The sequence below is a fragment of the Berghia stephanieae genome, chromosome 7, assembly GCF_034508935.2.
Source record: "Berghia stephanieae isolate SIO BIC M18660-M18661 chromosome 7, UCSD_Bste_1.3, whole genome shotgun sequence".
In the NCBI taxonomy this organism is placed as follows: domain Eukaryota; kingdom Metazoa; phylum Mollusca; class Gastropoda; order Nudibranchia; family Aeolidiidae; genus Berghia; species Berghia stephanieae.
Genome location: NC_088366.1, coordinates 1,410,290 through 1,434,689, shown reverse-complemented (window position 1 = coordinate 1,434,689; position 24,400 = coordinate 1,410,290). Strand labels below are relative to the sequence as shown.

The 24,400-nt window shown below is 36.6% G+C and overlaps 2 protein-coding genes across 5 annotated transcripts in view; one reads left to right on the top strand and one right to left on the bottom strand.

Annotated features, from left to right (window-relative positions):
* Nucleotides 1–8,990, top strand: part of LOC144976325 (sodium-dependent proline transporter-like) — a 37,803-nt gene extending 28,813 nt beyond the window's left edge. For 2 of the 3 annotated variants that reach the window (XM_078920535.1, XM_078920537.1), the window contains 4 exons: nucleotides 176–275; nucleotides 3,030–3,130; nucleotides 5,192–5,359; nucleotides 6,346–8,369. In XM_078920535.1, the coding sequence (XP_078776661.1) occupies nucleotides 176–275; nucleotides 3,030–3,130; nucleotides 5,192–5,359; nucleotides 6,346–6,468 (492 nt within the window). In that variant the 3' untranslated portion in view covers nucleotides 6,469–8,369. Of the gene's footprint in view, nucleotides 1–175; nucleotides 276–3,029; nucleotides 3,131–5,191; nucleotides 5,360–6,345 lie in introns of all 3 variants that reach the window. The other variant, XM_078920534.1, reaches the window with a different exon arrangement.
* LOC144976327 (2-aminomuconic semialdehyde dehydrogenase-like) overlaps nucleotides 7,791–24,400 on the bottom strand; it is a 35,167-nt gene continuing 18,557 nt past the window's right edge. Inside the window, exons 6-10 of one of the 2 annotated variants that reach the window (XM_078920538.1) lie at nucleotides 22,106–22,210; nucleotides 20,771–20,942; nucleotides 12,017–12,130; nucleotides 9,301–9,396; nucleotides 7,791–8,162 (exon numbers count right to left, since the gene is read on the bottom strand). In XM_078920538.1, coding sequence (XP_078776664.1) covers nucleotides 8,016–8,162; nucleotides 9,301–9,396; nucleotides 12,017–12,130; nucleotides 20,771–20,942; nucleotides 22,106–22,210 — 634 coding nt within the window. In that variant the 3' untranslated portion in view covers nucleotides 7,791–8,015. The remainder of the gene's footprint in view (nucleotides 8,163–9,300; nucleotides 9,397–12,016; nucleotides 12,131–20,770; nucleotides 20,943–22,105; nucleotides 22,211–24,400) is intronic. The other variant, XM_078920539.1, reaches the window with a different exon arrangement.

Genomic DNA, 24,400 nt, shown 5'->3' with positions numbered 1-24,400 from the left:
TTGCCAAGTGCACAGTATCAATTACCAGCTGGATATAAAACAAACCAACACACAAAACTATGTGTAGCCTTGAACCGTTATAGTCTGATAGAATTTAGTGAGAAGCAATCACAAAAATAGTTGGCTAAAAACGATAACAAAGAACTGAGTGAAGTCAATTTCGTTCTATCTATAGGGTGGCATGTACGTTTTCCAATTGGTAGACTGGTATATCGCAGCCTTCAGTATTTTATTCATTGGAGCCTTAGAGTGTCTGGTTGTGTCTTGGATCTACGGTGAGACAGTTTAGTCATTATTACTCATCTTGTCTGTTTTTGTACAGGAAGGGTGTCCGTAAAGTCTGGATATATGAAAATACTACAAATTCCTATTTAAAAACCCAATCTTCTTCAATTTGGGATATAGATAAATTGCATTTTCACAACATGCGATCTCTTTTTCAGTGAAGAAAAATATCTTCCAGCTATATCACCACAATCTATAGCATAAATGAACAAATAAATAATAGTAGATTGTGAAGTGGGACATGTAGGTACTCAGACTTTGTGGACACCATGTACAATATGTAGATATACCCAGACTTTGTGGACACCATGTATAATATGTAGGTACCCAGACTTTGTGGACACCATGTATAATATGTAGGTACCCAGACTTTGTGGACACCATGTATAATATGTAGGTACCCAGACTTTGTGGACACCATGTATAATATGTAGTACCCAGACTTTGTGGACACTATGTATAACATGTAGGTACCCAGACTTTGTTGACACCATGTATAATATGTAGGTACCCAGACTTTGTGGACACCATGTATAATATGTAGGTACCCAGACTTTGTGGACACTATGTATGATATGTAGGTACCCAGACTTTGTGGACACCATGTATGATATGTAGGTACCCAGACTTTGTGGACATCATGTATAATATGTGGGTACCCAGACTTTGTGGACACCATGTATAATATGTAGGTACCCAGACTTTGTGGACACCATGTATAATATGTAGGTACCCAGACTTTGTGGACACCATGTATAACATGTAGGTACCCAGACTTTGTTGACACCATGTATAATATGTAAGTACCCAGACTTTGTGGACACCATGTATAATATGTAGGTACCCAGACTTTGTGGACACTATGTATAATATGTAGGTACCCAGACTTTGTGGACACCATGTATGATATCTAGGTACCCAGACTTTGTGGACATCATGTATGATATCTAGGTACCCAGACTTTGTGGACACCATGTACAATATGTAGGTACCCAGACTTTGTGGACACCATGTATAATATGTAGGTACCCAGACTTTGTGGACACCATGTATAATATGTAGGTACCCAGACTTTGTTGACACCATGTATAATATGTAGGTACCCAGACTTTGTGGACACCATGTATAATATGTAGGTACCCAGACTTTGTGGACACCATGTATAATATGTAGGTACCCAGACTTTGTGGACACCATGTATAACATGTAGGTACCCAGACTTTGTTGACACCATGTATAATATGTAGGTACCCAGACTTTGTGGACACCATGTATAATATGTGGGTACCCAGACTTTGTGGACACCATGTATAATATGTAGGTACCCAGACTTTGTGGACACTATGTATGATATGTAGGTACCCAGACTTTGTGGACATCATGTATAATATGTGGGTACCCAGACTTTGTGGACACCATGTATAATATGTAGGTACCCAGACTTTGTGGACACTATGTATAATATGTAGGTACCCAGACTTTGTGGACACCATGTATAATATGTAGGTACCCAGACTTTGTGGACACCACGTATAATATGTAGGTACCCAGACTTTGTGGACACTATGTATAATATGTAGGTACCCAGACTTTGTGGACACCATGTATAATATTTAGGTACCCAGACTTTGTGGACACCATGTATAATATGTAGGTACCCAGACTTTGTGGACACCATGTATAATATGAAGGTACCCAGACTTTGTGGACACCATGTATGATATGTAGGTACCCAGACTTTGTGGACACCATGTATGATATGTAGGTACCCAGACTTTGTGGACACCATTTTAATGGGTAGATCATTAATCTGAATGTACAGTGGAATCCTGATAAATCCATCACTGTCTGACCAGAAAGATGGGTTGCATTTAAGCTAAGGTTGACTTTATCCATTAGCAATGGAACATATTTAGATAAAGAACAAAAAACTTTGATACCAACATGAGTTGTTGCCTTTAAGCAGAAGTTGATTTTAAGAGTGTTGACTTCATGAGGATTCCGTTGTACTGACTAGAAACAAAAAACCGAGTAAACAACTGGTCACGTGATTTTTTAAAACAGTTTAGCCATCGTGAAAATTAGAATAAAACCAACGACGGGAAATAAGCGAAAATGGTCAGAATAAAAAGAAGTTGATGACAGAGTTTTAGTTCCAAAAGGTCTGCTGGGTTTTTGAATTATCGTATCTTAGTTAAGGTTGAATATAGGATTTATATTTACTTTAAATGCCTTACACAATAGCTTGTAATCCCATATATCATATTGCTATGTAACATTCACAGTTCTTTATCCATCCCTGAATGTAAGATCCATAGATAGATCCATATGACCATGTGAAGTCGAAAAGAACTTGATCAACTACCTAAGTTATTGTAAATTTTTCACGATTGAATCAATCAGAAATGTACAAAAGCACACAATGAAATAAAAATAACTGATAATAATAATAACAACAACAACAACAACAAATATAATCCTAAGCAAGTCTCAGAGAAATAAGCACTCTGTCAAACATGTTTTCAAATTGTTTCTCTTGTCAACATTTACAGACCATTTTACAAACCATAAACATTAACAGAAATAGAAACAATTAAATCCACATGACAAAGTAAAATTTAAAATGAAAACAAAAACACCACCGCTATTCCTCATTGTGATTTCACTGGGTGGAACTAGGAAATGTTCTATATGAATGTGTATCTCAATTTATTAAAATAATCTTCCATCTGCTTTCTTCCCAGGAATTGAACGAATTTTCACGGACATCCAGACGATGACAGGACGCAGACCTCACGTTTTCTTCTCACTGGCCTGGAAATTCATCACTCCGATACTCTTGTTGGTAAGGGGGGTGGGGGGGGGGGGGGGGGGGGGGGGGGGGGGGGGGGGGGGGGGGTTGAACTTTATATAGCGCAATAGTCGCTAAACGTGCGAGATTGCTCAAACATGCATCCGTGGTGTCTACGTATTTACCAAGAAATGATTAGGCTTTCCAATGGAAGAGGTCGAATTATAATATCCGATTCTTACACTCTTGCTTTTTGGATATCCGGACGTGTTCCCAACCACTGCATGAGCTTGCCAGTGCACGTTGGGAACAAAATTTGAATTCCTAAACACGAGAATGTAAGAAATCTTTTATTTTACCTCCCACTCGATTCTGATGTCGTCATCTCTGAGTAAAAGACATTTTCAACAATATTTACCTGTCTACTTCTTTTTTAAAACCTAAATTTGAGTGAAATTTGATGTTTGATAATCTGACGTCACAAATTATTATTGTAAACTTGATTTCATTACGCGTTACTATTTTAGGAAAAGGGGTGAAATAATTATCAATATTCCACCCCATATCTTGGAAAACCAAATCAGTTCTTAGTAAAAACGTTATCTTTGAATCCAGGTAATAAAATATTTATTCAACGACTGCAGAATATTTTCGATTAATTTACTGGCTTACATAAACTTTGAAAAGGCAGCTGATTGGTCATTTAAATAGCCTTTTGGTGCATGTGAACACAATTCCAACTTTTTTTTTACTTTTTTGGGTCAAAATCAAGGTCAAAATGTCATTCAAGCAGATGTAGAAAAAAAAACCAAATGGCTGCCATGCATCAAAAACCATTAATTCTCTCCTTACCAGCCATTTTCAGGATTTTCCCCAAAACTTCACACCCAACTAACACAAAAATAGATTTTTATCACTCAAACATAATAGCAGTAAAGTTCTTGCGATAAATAATTTCTTTAGCAAAACATGCTCTACAACACACTGTTCATTTTCTTTAGATTTAATGATGTACAAGAAAAATTTGAATAAGAAAAATGTTGGTTGTATCGTAACGAATGTTACTATTTTCCTATACGTTGTTGGTAAGGAGAGGGTTAAAATTCAACCAATACTTCATTCTAGCTGAATTATCTTCTGCTGGCAACAACCCCCCACCCGGCCACATAAACACACACACACACACACACACACACACACACAGATAAAATTATCGGCAATATGTAAACATCAATCTTTCTCATCCCATTTCCATGGTTGGTGTCTAGATAGGATTTGTTGGGGGGCTTTTTCGGGGTGGGTTAATTATCAATTTTAAAAATTGGCATATCAATGTCCTCCAGGTTGGGGGTTGGCAAAGGGTTAACGCCCCTTTCCGTTAAATTCAAACCGTTACAGAAACGCAGACGGACAAACCAAATCCTTTTTTTTTTTAGCTTGGGCGACCGAAGAGTTTCTGGAATGACAGAACTTATGAAGGAATTAAAGAAGTTGATATACAGAGAAATGGTAAGACCTGGAATGAGATTAAAAAGTTAGCTCAGGATAGAGAAGGATGGAAACTGTTTGTCTGTGGCCTATACCCTGACCCAGGGTGAAAAAGGCAATGATGATGATGATGATGATAGAGAAGGATGGAAACTGTTTGTCTGTGGCCTATACCCTGACCCAGGGTGAAAAAGGCAATGATGACGATGATGATATCCATGTCAAAAGGGTGGAGCACAGGCATTCTTTCACAGGTTTGGATTTCAAAAATTCGTTATATTTTTTATCACGGAATAACTCACTCAACTCATTTAATCAATCAAGACCCGTGAAAGAATCCTTTATTTTTCACTTTCATTTTTTATCATCATCATCATCATCATCATCATCATCATCATCATCATCATCATCATCATCATCATCATCATCATCATCGTCGTCGTCGTCGTCATCATCATCATCATCATCATCATCATCATCATCATCATCGTCATCATCATCATCATCATCATCATCATCATGATACGCGGTGACTCAACTCATATTCGAATTATTAAAGGAAATCAGTTTGGTGGAACAGAAAACTCAGCAAGTCAGGAATAATGATATTTTTCTGTCTTCCACCAGTGTGTTCTCGCGGGGACGTTAAGCACATACGAAGACCCCAAATACGGCAATTATCAATACACATCCTGGGGACTTTTCTTGGGGTGGAGTTTTGCTGTCGTCTCTTTCCTGCCAATCCCAGCATGCGCTCTGTGGCAGATTTATCACGGAACCGGAAGTATACGAGAGGTAAACAACAGGTTTATTGTGCTTCTGCATAGTTCATTTTTACAAGTTTGACCATCAAATTGGATTATGGGATTGTTTTTAACGGTTTGGTTCTACATGTGTCTGTCTATCACCAGGCAATCTGTACATTTGTCTCTCTATATGTAAGGCAACCTGTACATGTGTCTAAGGCAACCTGTACATGTGTCTGTCTATATGTAAGGCAACCTGTACATGTGTCTGTCTATATGTAAGGCAACCTGTACATGTGTCTGTCTATATGTAAGGCAACCTGTACATGTATCTATCACCAGGCAACATGTACATTTGTCTGTCTATATGTAAGGCAACCTGTACATTTGTCTGTCTATATGTAAGGCAACCTGTACATGTGTCTGTCTATCACCAGGCAACCTGTACATTTGTCTGTCTATCCATCTGTCAACCTTTACATTTGTCTGTCTAATCATCTGTCAACCTGAACATTTGTCTGTCTATCCACTGGGCGACCTTTTCATTTGTCTGTCTATCCGTCTGCCAACCTGTACACTTGTGTCTATATGTAAGCCAGCCTGTACATGTCTGTCTATATGTATGGCATTCTGTACATGTGTCTGTCTATATGTATGGCATCCTGTACACGTGTCTGTCTATATGTATGGCATCCTGTACATGTGTCTGTCTATAAGTCAGCCTGTACACGTGTCTGTCTATATGTAAGTCAGCCTGTACATGTGTCTGTCTATATGTAAGTCAGCCTGTACATGTGTCTGTTTATCGTGTTTTAGCATGTATTCTATGTTATGTGTAGACGTACGTTTGTGCGTATGCGCATATGCCGTGTGGAGATGTTTTGTATATGTATTTATGGGTGTGAAGAGTTTGAGCAAATGAAGTGCTATTTGTTGGACAATAAATATTATTATTGTTGTGTTATTATTATTATCTTTATTATTCCTATTTATTATTGTTATTGTACATTGGTCTTTCTGCCTGTCTATCCATAGAGAGTAACGTCGGCATGTCAACCCTCTGACAAATGGAGACCATCATTGAAGGGAACCCAGGACTGTGAGAGTGTCGGTGGGGATGGGGGGATGGCCAAAGATTGTAACTCCATCCCTCTGTGAATGGTGGCGGGGGTATGGCCAAAGATTGTAACTCCATCCCTCTGTGATTGGGCTCCTTAACTTGTCGAGCACTTTTTAAGATTCACGCATATCAATTTCTCACCAATGTTCCGCATTCTGGCTATTACTCAACTCTGGATTAAAACACAGCATTTTATAATACTTTTCACTCCACTTATACTCTCCATATTCCCAAAAAACATAATTTTTTTCTAAATAATCACTCCACTTAATTGCACACCTTCTCTGCTTAATCACTACACCTGGATTCCATCTTGATTAGACAACGATGTCCCCATCAGTGGTGAACTGACATCACACAAGCTACTGGACTCTGTTTAGCCACACAAAAGACACTGCCTGGATAATAAAGATGAGGATGAGTCATCGTAACATGACACACCAGCCCTGACAAATACTGAAAAACTTGACACGGTGGACAAACTACGTGGCTTCATTCATGAAAAATACTTGACAATTGATCAACCAATATTAGCGAGATTGCATACAAGAGTTTATAAACAGTTTGCATAGATTGAAAGAAATCAATGCTTCACGATTACAATTCTTACAATCAATAACTTGTCTGGCCAGAAAAGTCATCCTTCAAGTATCCATCGTTTAAAATGACCCTAATCTTGGCAAAAATTCTCAAACCTGGGACTTCACTGAAGACCTGTGGCATCCCAGATTTGAGAGTTTTTGGCAGGATGAAGGTCATTTTAATCAATGAATATTTAAAGGTTTTTGGCCAAAGTTGGGACCGGGCCAGCTTATCAAGATTCCCGTGTTGTGTATTTTACAAAGCATATGAAGAAAATTGTGGGGGGGATGGGTGGGGGTTAAACACGGGTTGTGTTTGTGTCGGTAAGGTTGCATCAGAACAAAGTGTAGCGTTAAGTACATCTTGTTTCATTAAATAACAAGTGATATAATGTTCCCCAAAGAAGACAAATCCAGCACATCCCATTGTTGATTTCTACATACTCAGGATGCGATGTCTTTAACACACAACTCCGGTACCTGATCCCTTCCACTCCTCACTCATCTCTCTCATGCCTCTCTTCTCACCCCATCTTCCCCTCTCCTAATCACTTGATTTTAAAATCAATGACAGAAACAACCATCAGGTCATCATTGCCTCGCTAGTCCCAACTGCTACTGGCACTTAGTAGAGTGAGTTGCTGCATGTATAAGACACTGGTTAAACGTGCGTTCACACCGATTCCTTACACACACCCCTCCCTTATATACACAGGCTCATACCTTCAATATACACACACACACACGCACACTTAACACATTAACTAAAACACATAGACAACGATGGTAGTTATCATTTTAGTACAAGACCAACAAAAAGGCAAAAGAATTTTATCAACAAATGCGAGAGTAAATGTCTTAGCCTCTGTTAGTGTTTGAGATTGTCATGCTGCCAGTACAATTAGAATAGAGGTCGATATCTATGTGTTTGGGATTTTTGTGCTGCAATGTACGTGTTATTTCAGAGTAGAACAGTTTAAAGACCTTTTTCCATCCTGGGATTTCTAGTATTGAATACAAATGTTTTTTTCTTCCGTGTAGAACAGTGTGGAATCCTGGCCTCCCTCCCGTCCTGTGCCAGAATCTTTCATTCCTCCAAAAGGCAGGTTGAGATCTCGAACCAGCCAACAATTGACCCACACAGTCCCCACCTGCCACAGTCAAAGGATTCAAAATCAATTACAAATTGTAGAATATTTAGTCCAAGTTGGGATCATGGGAAAAATTATTAAACCCCTTTGGTTTTGGGGAAAAACCATATTTTACTATAGGCATAGTGTAATAGCAAAAATACCGCCTGGCCTCCCTATTATTTCTTGTAAAAAAAAAAAAATAAATAAAAAAAGATGTAGCACTCATCTGGTTTTATGTTAAAATATATTTTGAAGGCATAACGATATCCTGACCACAATTCTAAGTCTTTATTGTTTGTTTTTAAGGGTTTCCCAGCCCTTGTGACACATTTCTGTTGTTTTTAAGGGTTTCCCAGCCCTTGTGACACATTTCTGTTGTTTTTAAGGGTTTCCCAGCCCTTGTGACACATTTATGTTGTTTTTAAGGGTTTCCCAGCCCTTGTGACAAATTTATGTTGTTTTTAAGGGTTTCCCAGCCCTTGTGACACATTTATGTTGTTTTTAAGGGTTTCCCAGCCCTTGTGGTACATTTATGTTGTTTTTAAGGGTTTCCCAGCCCTTGTGATACATTTATGTTGTTTTTAAGGGTTTCCCAGCCCTTGTGACACATTTATGCTGTTTTTAAGGGTTTCCTGTGACACTTATTTTTAGTTTCAAACTCGTTTTCAAAATATCCAAGGCAGGAGTTGAAGAATATTATAATTGCAATCCTTTTCAAAACGTTATGGTCCATCACTAAACAGATGATGAATGGAGTGATTAATTGACTTTAAAACAATTAAACATTGTAAAGCATTTTGAGCACGTTTCATGATTATTGGAGGATAAAAATGATAAAGGTTTTTGCATGAGTTTTAAGTTGTTCGTCTTTTAAACAAACAAACAAAAAATATCAATAAGCTACCAACTGCAGAAGATGGTGTGGTTTGCGTACCAGGGTGCCAAAACACCAAGAAATAAATGAGGAATCGTTTTGTAATAAAAAGGTGAAGTCAAATTTTTGTTTACATTGAGTTATCCCCCTTATCCTATTACTGGAATACTTAAAACACGTCACACTAGGAATTAAACTTTCAAAAACTACAAAGTCATGGGTAAAATAAAAAGCTATTTTCATCTCTTTGGACTAAAACAAGTTTTGTCTTGTTGTACCCACCTCAATCTTGGGAGCCATTCGGTGCATCCGTGATCCGTTCTCTGTCCACAACGACGCACACAAACCGTATTTGACGCTGTTCACTCGGCCTAAAACCTGGAAAAGTCACAAAGTTAGAAAAAGTGGTGAGGACATTGATGGTTGTGGTAATTTTGGCAGTGATGACAAAGATGATATACAACATTATTCAAAATGTAATCAGAAAGGCTACATAGAAGTGGAGAGGAGTTTTGTCATCTCAGAGCCAGTAAAATGGACGAAAATGGGATAGCCGGAAAAAAAATGCAGATTTATGATTAAAAGTGCACTCAAAAAGAAAAAGGGACGACAAAAGAGACATGGAACAGAAATAGACTCCAAGATCAAACCATCAAGGAATTTAATTTGAGATTTCCCAAAAGTTCCATCCAGAGCTTGCATAGAACATAACAGTAACAGAGAGATATTTTAAAAGGGAAAAAAAATTCTCTCTCAAAAAGGTAGAATACTATACATTTGACTGTCTCCCTCCCAGCTAAGGACTCCTGCAAGGGCCAAGGAAAAAAACTGAGCAATCTCAATCCAAAACAAAGAGAAAGAGAACATGGAAAAAGAAAACTGATACGAGGGGGAATGAAGTCAAAGCAAGTGACATCCTGCCCACCAGGGGGGGGGGGGGGGGGGGGGGGGGGGTCGTCAGAGGACCCCACACAGATATTGTATAAAAGCCTCGACTTCCAATCTCAACCATTACAAGTTGTACTTGACAATCTTTAGACCTGTAAATGAGTTCTATAAAAATTGACTGAGACTGAAACTGAACTTCACTGAAACTCTTCGTACCGTATCAGAAAAATCCAAAGAATCGAGATGAATAGTACACAGCAAGCTCACTTGAGCAAAACAATGGCAGAAAACTAATTTACGTGGGAATTAATTAGGCTACTTACAATTGTTTCTTATAATTAGGTACCCACATCAGTGAAGAAACGGTCAACCAGTTTGTTTACAACGTGAGGCAATTGAGATGTGCTTGTAGCAATTATATAACTTTCGATTTGAAGGTGTCTTCATAACACACTTCCGGCATTCGCATTAAACTTTTTCATACTTTTAGGTTCTACCAAGTAAATGTGGTCAATTTTGGCTTAGATGAAACAGTGAAATTTATCGCTCTGCGGCTCAGTTAAAATTGGCTACCATTGGGATCATGACAGGTTTGGAAAGTGAAAAGATAATTTCACCAAGGCTGAGTGAAAATACACTGGGGTGTGTTCAGACACGGCAATTCTAAGAAGCGTCACTTAGCCGTGGTAATATATCCATCATAAATATAAACGGCCCTTGAGCTATGCGTAGCGCTGTGGAATGTTCCTGTGTGAAAATACACTGGGGTGTGTTCAGACACGGCAATTCTAAGAAGCGTCACTTAGCCGTGGCAATATATCCATCGTAAATATAAACGGCCCTTGAGCTATGCGTAGCACTGTGGAACATTCCTGTGTGAAAATACACTGGGGTGTGTTCAGACACGGCAATTCTAAGAAGCGTCGCTTAGCCGTGGCAATATATCCATCGTAAATATAAACGGCCCTTGAGCTATGCGTAGCACTGTGGAACATTCCTGTGTGAAAATACACTGGGGTGTGTTCAGACACGGCAATTCTAAGAAGCGTCGCTTAGCCGTGGCAATATATCCATCATAAATATAAACGGCCCTTGAGCTATGCGTAGCACTGTGGAATGTTCCTTTGTGAAAATACACTGGGGTGTGTTCAGACACGGCAATTCTAAGAAGCGTCGCTTAGCCGTGGCAATATATCCATCATAAATATAAACGGCCCTTGAGCTATGCGTAGCGCTGTGGAACGTTCCTAATTACTTTACGGTCATTCGACTACGATTCATGAATTCTTTCTTTCTTCTTCATTTCTTTCTTTCCTTTTTAAAAATATTTGAATTTGACGAATTGACTGATTCCAGTTAATTGACTGAGAATTTACAGGTCTACAATATTGCAAGCCCATTCCTACCTCATTCTCATCATCAAAAGGAACCACACACGTGACGGGCCCAAAGATTTCTTCCCTCATGGCGGGTGCGTTCAGACACGGCAATTCTAAGAAGCGTCACTTAGCCGTGGCAATATATCCATCGTAAATATAAACGGCCCTTGAGCTATGCGTAGCACTGTGGAACATTCCTGTGTGAAAATACACTGGGGTGTGTTCAGACACGGCAATTCTAAGAAGCGTCGCTTAGCCGTGGCAATATATCCATCATAAATATAAACGGCCCTTGAGCTATGCGTAGCACTGTGGAACATTCCTGTGTGAAAATACACTGGGGTGTGTTCAGACATGGCAATTCTAAGAAGCGTCGCTTAGCCGTGGCAATATATCCATCATAAATATAAACGGCCCTTGAGCTATGCGTAGCACTGTGGAACATTCCTGTGTGAAAATACACTGGGGTGTGTTCAGACACGGCAATTCTAAGAAGCGTCGCTTAGCCGTGGTAATATATCCATCATAAATATAAACGGCCCTTGAGCTATGCGTAGCGCTGTGGAACGTTCCTAATTACTTTACGGTCATTCGACTACGATTCATGAATTCTTTCTTTCTTCTTCATTTCTTTCTTTCCTTTTTAAAAATATTTGAATTTGACGAATTGACTGATTCCAGTTAATTGACTGAGAATTTACAGGTCTACAATATTGCAAGCCCATTCCTACCTCATTCTCATCATCAAAAGGAACCACACACGTGACGGGCCCAAAGATTTCTTCCCTCATGGCGGGTGCGTTATCGTCAATGTCCGCAATGACAGTGGGTCTGACAAAATAGCCCTGGGTGAAAAAGAGAAAGCAGGTAGACAAAAAAATCATTAAAAACTCATCTTATAAAAAACATATTTTTTTATTCTTAACTCACTCAATCTAGAGATTTTTGCTACTTTTCAAAATTGGAAAAAATGTATAAAAAATGAGCATGTACATTTAGTTTTATTCCAACTACCATTCACATGTAAATACTAAAAACATTAGCTTTGATACTACCGCCTATAATTTGTCTCAGAAAAATGTGATAAATAAATAGGCAGGGGTAAAAGTAACCCGGGTAAACAACAGATATTGTCGGTGTTAGGGTTGAGTGAGTTAATAAACACACATCGTTAAAAAAATTAAAATAATTCTCAATGTTTTTTTCTATTTTCACTGATGAGTTTCAGGGGAAAAAAATAAATGGATATAAAAACAAATGAGTTTATTATTATTATTATCTTTGGTGCAAGATTTCACACAATTCCTAACAATGAGATTTACAATTCCCAACATGAGATTTCACACACATTCCTAACAATGAGATTTCACACAATTCCTAACAATGAGATTTCACACAATTCCTAACAATGAGATTTCACACAATTCCTAACAATGAGATTTCACATCTAACAATAATTTCCCTTCAACAATGAGATTTCACCACAATTCCTAACAATGAGATTTCACACAATTCCTAACAATGAGATTTCACACAATTCCTAACAATGAGATTTCACACAATTCCTAACAATGAGATTTCACACAATTCCTAACAATGAGATTTCACACAATTCCTAACAATGAGATTTCACACAATTCCTAACAATGAGATTTCACACAATTCCTAACAATGAGATTTCACACAATTCCTAACAATGAGATTTCACACAATTCCTAACAATGAGATTTCACACAATTCCTAACAATGAGATTTCACACAATTCCTAACAATGAGATTTCACACAATTCCTAACAATGAGATTTCACACAATTCCTAACAATGAGATTTCACACAATTCCTAACAATGAGATTTCACACAATTCCTAACAATGAGACTTCACACAATTCCTAACAATGAGATTTCACACAAGTCCTAACAATGAGATTTCACACAAGTCCTAACAATGAGATTTCACACAATTCCTAACAATGAGATTTCACACACATGATTTAACACAACAATGAGATTTCACACAATTCCTAACAATGAGATTTCACACAATGTCCTAACAATGAGATTTCACACAAGTCCTAACAATGAGATTTCACACAATTCCTAACAATGAGATTTCACACAATTCCTAACAATGAGATTTCACACAATTCCTAACAATGAGATTTCACACAATTCCTAACAATGAGATTTCACACAATTCCTAACAATGAGATTTCACACAATTCCTAACAATGAGATTTCACACACAATTGCCTAACAAATGAGATTTCACACAATTTCTAACAATGAGATTTCACAATTCTACATGAGATTTACAATTCTAACAATGAGATTTCACACAATTCTAACAATGAGATTTCACATAATTCCTAACAATGAGATTTCACACATTCTAACATGAGATTTCACAAATTTAACAATGAGATTTCACATAATTTCTAACAATGAGATTTCACACAATTTCTAACAATGAGATTTCACACAATTCTAACAATGAGATTTCACAAATTTCTAACAATGAGATTTCACACAATTCCTAACAATGAGATTTCACACAATTCCTAACAATGAGATTTCACACAATTCTAACAATGAGATTTCACAAATTCTTAACAATGAGATTTCACACAATTCTAACAATGAGATTTCACACAATTTCCTAACAATGAGATTTCACACAAATTCCTTACAATGAGATTTCACACAATTTCTAACAATGAGATTTCACACAATTCCTAACAATGAGATTTCACACAATTCCTTACAATGAGATTTCACACAATTCCTAACAATGAGATTTCACACAATTCCTAACAATGAGATTTCACACAATTCCTTACAATGAGATTTCACACAATTCCTAACAATGAGATTTCACACAATTCCTTACAATGAGATTTCACACAATTCCTACAATGAGATTTCACACAATTCCTTACAATGAGATTTCACACAATTCCTTACAATGAGATTTCACACAATTCCTTACAATGAGATTTCACACAATTCCTAACAATGAGATTTCACACAATTCCTTACAATGAGATTTCACATAATTCCTTACAATGAGATTTCACACAATTCCTAACAATGAGATTTCACACAATTCCTTACAATGAGATTTCACACAATTCCTTACAATGAGATTTCACACAATTCCTAACAATGAGATTTAACATCTACAAGATTTACACATTCTACATGAGATTTCACACAATTCCTTACAATGAGATTTCACACAATTCCTAACAATGAGATTTCACACAATTCCTTACAATGAGATTTCACACAATTCCTTACAATGAGATTTCACACAATTCCTAACAATGAGATTTCACACAATTCCTAACAATGAGATTTCACACAATTCTTACAATGAGATTTCACACAATTCCTTACAATGAGATTTCACACAATTCTACAATGAGATTTCACAACAATTTCTAACAATGAGATTTCAACACATTCCTTACAATGAATTTCACACAATTCCTAACATGAGATTTCAACCAATTCTAACAATGAGATTTCACACAATTCTAACAATGAGATTTCACACAATTCTTCATGAGAATTTTGAAAATTCATGTTAAAATGTGAGATTCCATTCTTAGAAATGTATGTGAAATTCTCATTGTTAGATTTGTGAAATCTCATTGTTAGAAATTGTGTGAAATCTCATTGTTAGAAATTGTGTGAAATCTCATTGTTAGAAATTATGTGAAATCTCATTGTTAGAAATTGTGTGAAATCTCATTGTTAGGAATTATGTGAAATCTCATTGTTAGAAATTGTGTGAAATCTCATTGTTAGAAATTGTGTGAAATCTCATTGTTAGGAATTGTGTGAAATCTCATTGTTAGGAATTGTGTGAAATCTCATTGTTAGGAATTGTGTGAAATCTCATTGTTAGGAATTGTGTGAAATCTCATTGTAAGGAATTGTGTGAAATCTTATTGTTAGGAATTGTGTGAAATCTCATTGTTAGGAATTGTGTGAAATCTCATTGTTAGGAATTGTGTGAAATCTTGCACCAAAGATAATAATAATAATAAACTCATTTGTTTTTATATCCATTTATTTTTTTCCCCTGAAACTCATCGGTGAAAATAGAAAAAAACATTGAGAATTATTTTAATTTTTTTCACGATGTGTGTTTATTAACTCACTCAACCCTAACACCGATAATATCTGTTGTTTAACCGGGTTGTTGTTTAACCGGGTGACTTTTACCCCTGCCTATTTATTTATCACATTTTTTCTGAGACAAATTATAGGCGGTAGTATCAAAGCTCATGTTTATAGTTTTTACATGTGAATGGTAGTTGGAATAAAACTAAATGTACATGCTCATTTTTTATACATTTTTTCCAATTTTGAAAAGTAGCAAAAATCTCTAGATTGAGTGAGAATAAAAAAATATGTTTTTTATAAGATGAGTTTTTAATGATTTTTTTGTCTACCTGTTTTCTCTTTTTCACCCAAGGCTATTTTGTCAGACCCACTGTCATTGCGGACATTGACGATAACGCACCCGCCATGTTCCATCGCACAGCTTTTTGGTGAGATTTGATATAACATGTTCCATCGACACAGCTTTTTGGTGAGATTTGATATAACAACATGTTCCATCGACACAGCTTTTTGGTGAGATTTGATATAACAACATGTTCCATCGGCACAGCTTTTTGGTGAGATTTGATATAACATGTTCCATCGGCACAGCTTTTTGGTGAGATTTGATATAACAACATGTTCCATCGACACAGCTTTTTGGTGAGATTTGATATAACAACATGTTCCATCAGCACAGCTTTTTGGTGAGATTTGATATAACAATAAGTTCCATCGGCACAGCTTTTTGGTGAGATTTGATATAACAACATGTTCCATCGGCACAGCTTTTTGGTGAGATTTGATATAACAACATGTTCCATCGACACAGCTTTTTGGTGAGATTTGATATAACATGTTCCATCGACACAGCATTTTGGTGAGATTTGATATAACAACATGTTCCATCGACACAGCTTTTGGTGAGATTTGATTAAACAACATGTTCCATCGTCACAGCTTTTTGGTGAGATTTGATATAACAACATGTTCCATCGGCACAGCTTTTTGGTGAGATTTGATATAACAACATGTTCCATCGACACAGCTTTTTGGTGAGATTTGATATAACATGTTCCATCGGCACAGCTTTTTGGTGAGATTTAATATAACATGTTCCATCGGCACAGCTTTTTGGTGAGATTTGATATAACATGTTCCATCGGCACAGCTTTTTGGTGAGATTTGATATAACAACATGTTCCATCGGCACAGCTTTTTGGTGAGATTTGATATAACAACACATTCCATCGACACAGCTTTTTGGTGAGATTTGATATAACAACACATTCCATCGACACAGCTTTTTGGTGAGATTTGATATAACAACATGTTCCATCGACACAGCTTTTTGGTGAGATTTGATACAACATGTTCCATCGGCACAGCTTTTTGGTGAGATTTGATACAACATGTTCCATCGGCACAGCTTTTTGGTGAGATTTGATATAACATGTTCCATCGGCACAGCTTTTTGGTGAGATTTGATATAACAACATGTTCCATCGGCACAGCTTTTTGGTGAGATTTGATATAACAACATGTTCCATCGGCACAGCTTTTTGGTGAGATTTGATATAACAACATGTTCCATCGGCACAGCTTTTTGGTGAGATTTGATATAACAACATGTTCCATCGACACAGCTTTTTGGTGAGATTTGATATAACAACATGTTCCATCGACACAGCTTTTTGGTGAGATTTGATACAACATGTTCCATCGACACAGCTTTTTGGTGAGATTTGATATAACATGTTCCATCAGCACAGCTTTTTGGTGAGATTTGATACAACAACACATTCCATCGACACAGCTTTTTGGTGAGATTTGATATAACAACATGTTCCATAGGCACAGCTTTTTGGTGAGATTTGATATAACATGTTCCATCGGCACAGCTTTTTGGTGAGATTTGATATAACAACATGTTCCATCGGCACAGCTTTTTGGTGAGATTTGATATAACAACATGTTCCATCGGCACAGCTTTTTGGTGAGATTTGATATAACATGTTCCATCGGCACAGCTTTTTGGTGAGATTTGATATAACAACATGTTCCATAGGCACAGCTTTTTGGTGAGATTTGATATAACAACATGTTCCATCGACACAGCTTTTTGGTGAGATTTGATATAACAACATGTTCCATCGACACAGCTTTTTGGTGAGATTTGATATAACAACATGTTCCATCGACACAGCTTTTTGGTGAGATTTGATATAACAACATGTTCCATCGGCACAGCTTTTTGGTTAGATTTGATATAACAACATGTTCCATCGGCACAGCTTTTTGGTGAGATTTGATATAACAACATGTTCCATCAGCACAGCTTTTTGGTGAGATTTGATATAACAACATGTTCCATCGACACAGCTTTTTGGTGAGATTTGATATAACAACATGTTCCATCGACACAGCTTTTTGGTGAGATTTGATATAACAACATGTTCCATCGACACAGCTTTTTGGTGAGATTTGATATAACATGTTCCATCGACACAGCGTGTAAATGTCCTCCTTTTTCAACATGTAGAGTTGAGACCTATGATGTTTTATTTTTAACTTCTTTCCTTGTGCGGCTATTTGGTCTTGTGGTATGACACTCGCTTTCGAATTGGAAGCCGCCATGGTTTGAGCATCGCTCATTGCATAGTTGAGTCCTTGGAAAAGGCTCTTTACTCACATTCTCTCAGGTGTAAAATGAGTACCTGTTTATTAACAGTGTTGTCTCTGTCAGAAAAAGTTGTAATATCGCCTAACACACGTGATGTCTCGTTTGACATGTTACGTGTTGCTGTTAGACAGGGACCTTTTGTAAAGTGCTTTGAGAATGTTTAAAGAGTTTGTGCTTTTTAAAAGCTCAGTTTGAAAAAATATGTTTTCCTTTCCATCCAGATCATCTTTCATCAACCAGGGAGAAGTATGTCTGTGTACCAGTCGTGTTTTTGTACAGAAGAACAGCTATGATAAATTCTTACAGTCCTTTGTGGCAAAAGCAAAGTAAGGCAGATGATTGATGGCAATGATGATGATGATGATGATGATGATGATGAAGGTGATGAAGATGATGAGGATGATCATGATGATGATGTTGATGATAATGATGATGAAGGTGATGATGATGAGGATGATCATGATGTTGATGATAATGATGATGAAGATGATGATGATGATGTTGATGGCAATGATGATGATGACTGTTATGAGGATGTTGATGATGATGGTAATGAGGATGTTGATTATGATGATGACGACGATTATGATGAGGATGATGATGATGATGTTGTAGTCATAATGTCCTTAAAACTGGAGTATATTTAAATTGTGTATCATGACACAGACAAGCACAATTGCTTGTTACCCTTTAGATATTCGATGGGGTCTTTGACCTCTCATGGGGGCAGGAGGACACGTGTTGTGTCTTCTATCTACCTTTATCTGTTTTCTGAGTTGCTTTCTGTCTTTTCTTGAAATGGGATTTCACACAATTTCTAACAATGAGATTTCACACAATTTCTAACAATGAGATTTCACACAATTACTAACAATGAGATTTCACATAATTCCTTACAATGAGATTTCACACAATTCCTTACAATGAGATTTCACACAATTCCTAACAATGAGATTTCACACAATTCCTTACAATGAGATTTCACACAATTCCTTACAATGAGATTTCACACAATTCCTAACAATGAGATTTCACATAATTCCTAACAATGAGATTTCACACAATTCCTAACAATGAGATTTCACATAATTCCTAACAATGAGATTTCACACAATTTCTAACAATGAGATTTCACACAATTCCTTACAATGAGATTTCACACAATTCCTTACAATGAGATTTCACACAATTCCTAACAATGAGATTTCACATAATTCCTAACAATGAGATTTCACACAATTCCTAACAATGAGATTTCACACAATTCCTAACAATGAGATTTCACACAATTCCTAACAATGAGATTTCACACAATTCCTTACAATGAGATTTCACATAATTCCTTACAATGAGATTTCACACAATTCCTAACAATGAGATTTCACACAATTCCTAACAATGAGATTTCACACAATTTCTAACAATGAGATTTCACACAATTCCTAACAATGAGATTTCACACAATTCCTAACAATGAGATTTCACACAATTCCTAACAATGAGATTTCACACAATTCCTAACAATGAGATTTCACATAATTCCTAACAATGAGATTTCACACAATTCCTAACAATGAGATTTCACACAATTCCTAACAATGAGATTTCACACAATTCCTAACAATGAGATTTCACACAATTCCTAACAATGAGATTTCACACAATTCCTAACAATGAGATTTCACACAATTCCTAACAATGAGATTTCACACAATTTCTAACAATGAGATTTCACACAATTTCTAACAATGAGATTTCACACAATTTCTAACAATGAGATTTCACACAATTTCTAACAATGAGATTTCACACAATTTCTAACAATGAGATTTCACATAATTCCTAACAATGAGATTTCACACAATTTCTAACAATGAGATTTCACACAATTTCTAACAATGAGATTTCACACAATTTCTAACAATGAGATTTCACACAATTTCTAACAATGAGATTTCACATAATTCCTAACAATGAGATTTCACATAATTCCTAACAATGAGATTTCACACAATTTCTAACAATGAGATTTCACACAATTTCTAACAATGAGATTTCACACAATTCCTTACAATGAGATTTCACACAATTCCTAACAATGAGATTTCACACAATTTCTAACAATGAGATTTCACACAATTTCTAACAATGAGATTTCACACAATTTCTAACAATGAGATTTCACACAATTTCTAACAATGAGATTTCACATAATTCCTAACAATGAGATTTCACACAATTTCTAACAATGAGATTTCACACAATTTCTAACAATGAGATTTCACACAATTTCTAACAATGAGATTTCACATAATTCCTAACAATGAGATTTCACATAATTCCTAACAATGAGATTTCACACAATTTCTAACAATGAGATTTCACACAATTCCTAACAATGAGATTTCACACAATTTCTAACAATGAGATTTCACACAATTCCTAACAATGAGATTTCACACAATTTCTAACAATGAGATTTCACACAATTCCTAACAATGAGATTTCACACAATTCCTAACAATGAGATTTCACACAATTTCTAACAATGAGATTTCACATAATTCCTAACAATGAGATTTCACACAATTCCTATCAATGAGATTTCACACAATTTCTAACAATGAGATTTCACACAATTCCTAACAATGAGATTTCACACAATTTCAAACAATGAGATTTGATACATACGTTTTTACACCTATCTGGCAAGGCCAGACTCTGCACCCCGTGCCCACACAAAATGGAAGCCCCAGATTTTCTGGCCCCCTCAATGTAACCCACAATCTTGTCTCGGTGCTGCTTGCTGATGACGGCACCACAAAATGTCTCTTGGCTCCTGGGATCACCAACTGTCAGATTTCTGTCCATTGTAACCAAAACATGGATAGAGAGATAACAATATTATAATCACAGTGAAAACACCAAGGGATATTAAATCTGAATCTGAATGTTACTCCAAGTCCACTCAATTCTCAGCACTTCTCTTCAAAAGAGAAAGTTGTGGAATGCGGCGGCCATTGTTGGGTGGTTTGATCATCTTTGCCAGAAAATGTCTTAAACTGTTGTGAGATGAAATGACAGCGGATTCAACAGAGAAAAACTGTTTGTTTTGGGAGTTTTTTTTTTGTTTTTAAGGGTTTTGCAGCGTTTGCAACACATTTAGGTCATATCAGCATCAGTAAGAAGGAAGAAAATGGGATGGTAATAAATTTCAAGAAACACAAACAAAGCACCCAATAAAAAGGAAGACAAAAGGTGAATTAGTTAAAATAGGAAATAAATGTAGATTCCAAGGGCATGCCATCAATATACTTAGTTTGAAATCACCTAAAAGTCTCATCCATACACCGGCACAAGATCCCACTAACAGGAATAAACTCAAAAGTTCACAATATATGTTCTAAACAAAAAAAAAAATATAACTAACACTGCATAACAGAGAGATGATTTACAAGGAAAAAATATAATCTCCCAAAACTAATTCTATACATTTGACTGTTTCTCTCTCAGCCAAGGACTCTGGCATGGGCCAGAACAAAACTAAGTAATCCCATTTCAAGAAAAGACAGAAAGCAACTCAGAAAACAGATAAAGGTAGATAGAAGACACAACAAGTGTCCTCCTGCCCCCATGAGAGGTCAAAGACCCCATCGAATATCTAAAGGGTAACAAGCAATTGTGCTTGTCTGTGTCATGATACACAATTTAAATATACTCCAGTTTTAAGGACATTATGACTACAACATCATCATCATCATCCTCATCATAATCGTCGTCATCATCATAATCAACATCCTCATTACCATCATCATCAACATCCTCATAACGGTCATCATCATCATTGCCATCAACATCATCATCATCATCTTCATCATCATTATCATCAACATCATGATCATCCTCATCATCATCACCTTCATCATCATTATCATCAACATCATCAGCATGATCATCCTCATCATCTTCATCACCTTCATCATCATCATCATCATCATCATCATTGCCATCAATCATCTGCCTTACTTTGCTTTTGCCACAAAGGCCTGTAAGAATTTATCATAGCTGTTCTTCTGTACAAAAACACGACTGGTACACAGACATACTTCTCCCTGGTTGATGAAAGATGATCTGGATGGAAAGGAAAACATATTTTTTCAAACTGAGCTTTTAAAAAGCACAAACTCTTTAAACATTCTCAAAGCACTTTACAAAAGGTCCCTGTCTAACTGCAACACGTAACATGTCAAACGAGACATCACGCATGTTAGGCGATATTACAACTTTTTCTGACAGAGACAACACTGTTAATAAACAGGTACTCATTTTACACCTGAGAGAATGTGAGTAAAGAGCCTTTTCCAAGGACTCAACTATGCAATGAGCGATGCTCAAACCATGACGGCTTCCAATTCGAAAGCGAGTGTCATACCACAAGACCAAATAGCCGCACAAGGAGAGAAGTTAAAAATAAAACATCATAGGTCTCAACTCTACATGTTGAAAAAGGAGGAAATTTACACGCTGTGCCGATGGAACATGTTGTTATATCAAATCTCACCAAAAAGCTGTGTCGATGGAACATGTTGTTATATCAAATCTCACCAAAAAGCTGTGTCGATGGAACATGTTGTTATATCAAATCTCACCAAAAAGCTGTGCCGATGGAACATGTTGTATCAAATCTCACCAAAAAGCTGTGCCGATGGAACATGTTGTTATATCAAATCTCACCAAAAAGCTGTGTCGATGGAATGTGTTGTATCAAATCTCACCAAAAAGCTGTGTCGATGGAATGTGTTGTATCAAATCTCACCAAAAAGCTGTGCCGATGGAACATGTTGTTATATCAAATCTCACCAAAAAGCTGTGTCGATGGAACATGTTGTTATATCAAATCTCACCAAAAAGCTGTGTCGATGGAACATGTTGTTATATCAAATCTCACCAAAAAGCTGTGCCGATGGAACGTGTTGTTGTATCAAATCTCACCAAAAAGCTGTGTCGATGGAACATGTTGTTATATCAAATCTCACCAAAAAGCTGTGTCGATGGAACATGTTGTTATATCAAATCTCACCAAAAAGCTGTGCCGATGGAACATGTTATATCAAATCTCACCAAAAAGCTGTGCCGATGGAACATGTTGTTATATCAAATCTCACCAAAAAGCTGTGTCGATGGAACATGTTGTTATATCAAATCTCACCAAAAAGCTGTGTCGATGGAACATGTTATATCAAATCTCACCAAAAAGCTGTGCCGATGGAACATGTTGTTATATCAAATCTCACCAAAAAGCTGTGTCGATGGAACATGTTGTTATATCGAATCTCACCAAAAAGCTGTGTCGATGGAACATGTTATATCAAATCTCACCAAAAAGCTGTGTCGATGGAACATGTTATATCAAATCTCACCAAAAAGCTGTGTCGATGGAACATGTTGTTGTATCAAATCTCACCAAAAAGCTGTGTCGATGGAACATGTTATATCAAATCTCACCAAAAAGCTGTGTCGATGGAACATGTTATATCAAATCTCACCAAAAAGGTGTGCCGATGGAACATGTTGTTATATCAAATCTCACCAAAAAGCTGTGTCGATGGAACATGTTGTTATATCAAATCTCACCAAAAAGCTGTGTCGATGGAACATGTTGTTATATCAAATCTCACCAAAAAGCTGTGTCGATGGAACATGTTGTTATATCAAATCTCACCAAAAAGCTGTGTCGATGGAACATGTTGTTATATCAAATCTCACCAAAAAGCTGTGTCGATGGAACATGTTGTTATATCAAATCTCACCAAAAAGCTGTGTCGATGGAACATGTTGTTATATCAAATCTCACCAAAAAGCTGTGTCGATGGAACATGTTGTTGTATCAATCTCACCAAAAAGCTGTGTCGATGGAACATGTTGTTATATCAAATCTCACCAAAAAGCTGTGTCGATGGAACATGTTGTTATATCAAATCTCACCAAAAAGCTGTGTCGATGGAACATGTTGTTATATCAAATCTCACCAAAAAGCTGTGTCGATGGAACATGTTGTTATATCAAATCTCACCAAAAAGCTGTGTCGATGGAACATGTTATATCAAATCTCACCAAAAAGCTGTGTCGATGGAACATGTTGTTATATCAAATCTCACCAAAAAGCTGTGCCAATGGAACATGTTATATCAAATCTCACCAAAAAGCTGTGCCGATGAAACATGTTGTTATATCAAATCTCACCAAAAAGCTGTGCCTATGGAACATGTTGTTATATCAAATCTCACCAAAAAGCTGTGTCGATGGAATGTGTTGTTATAT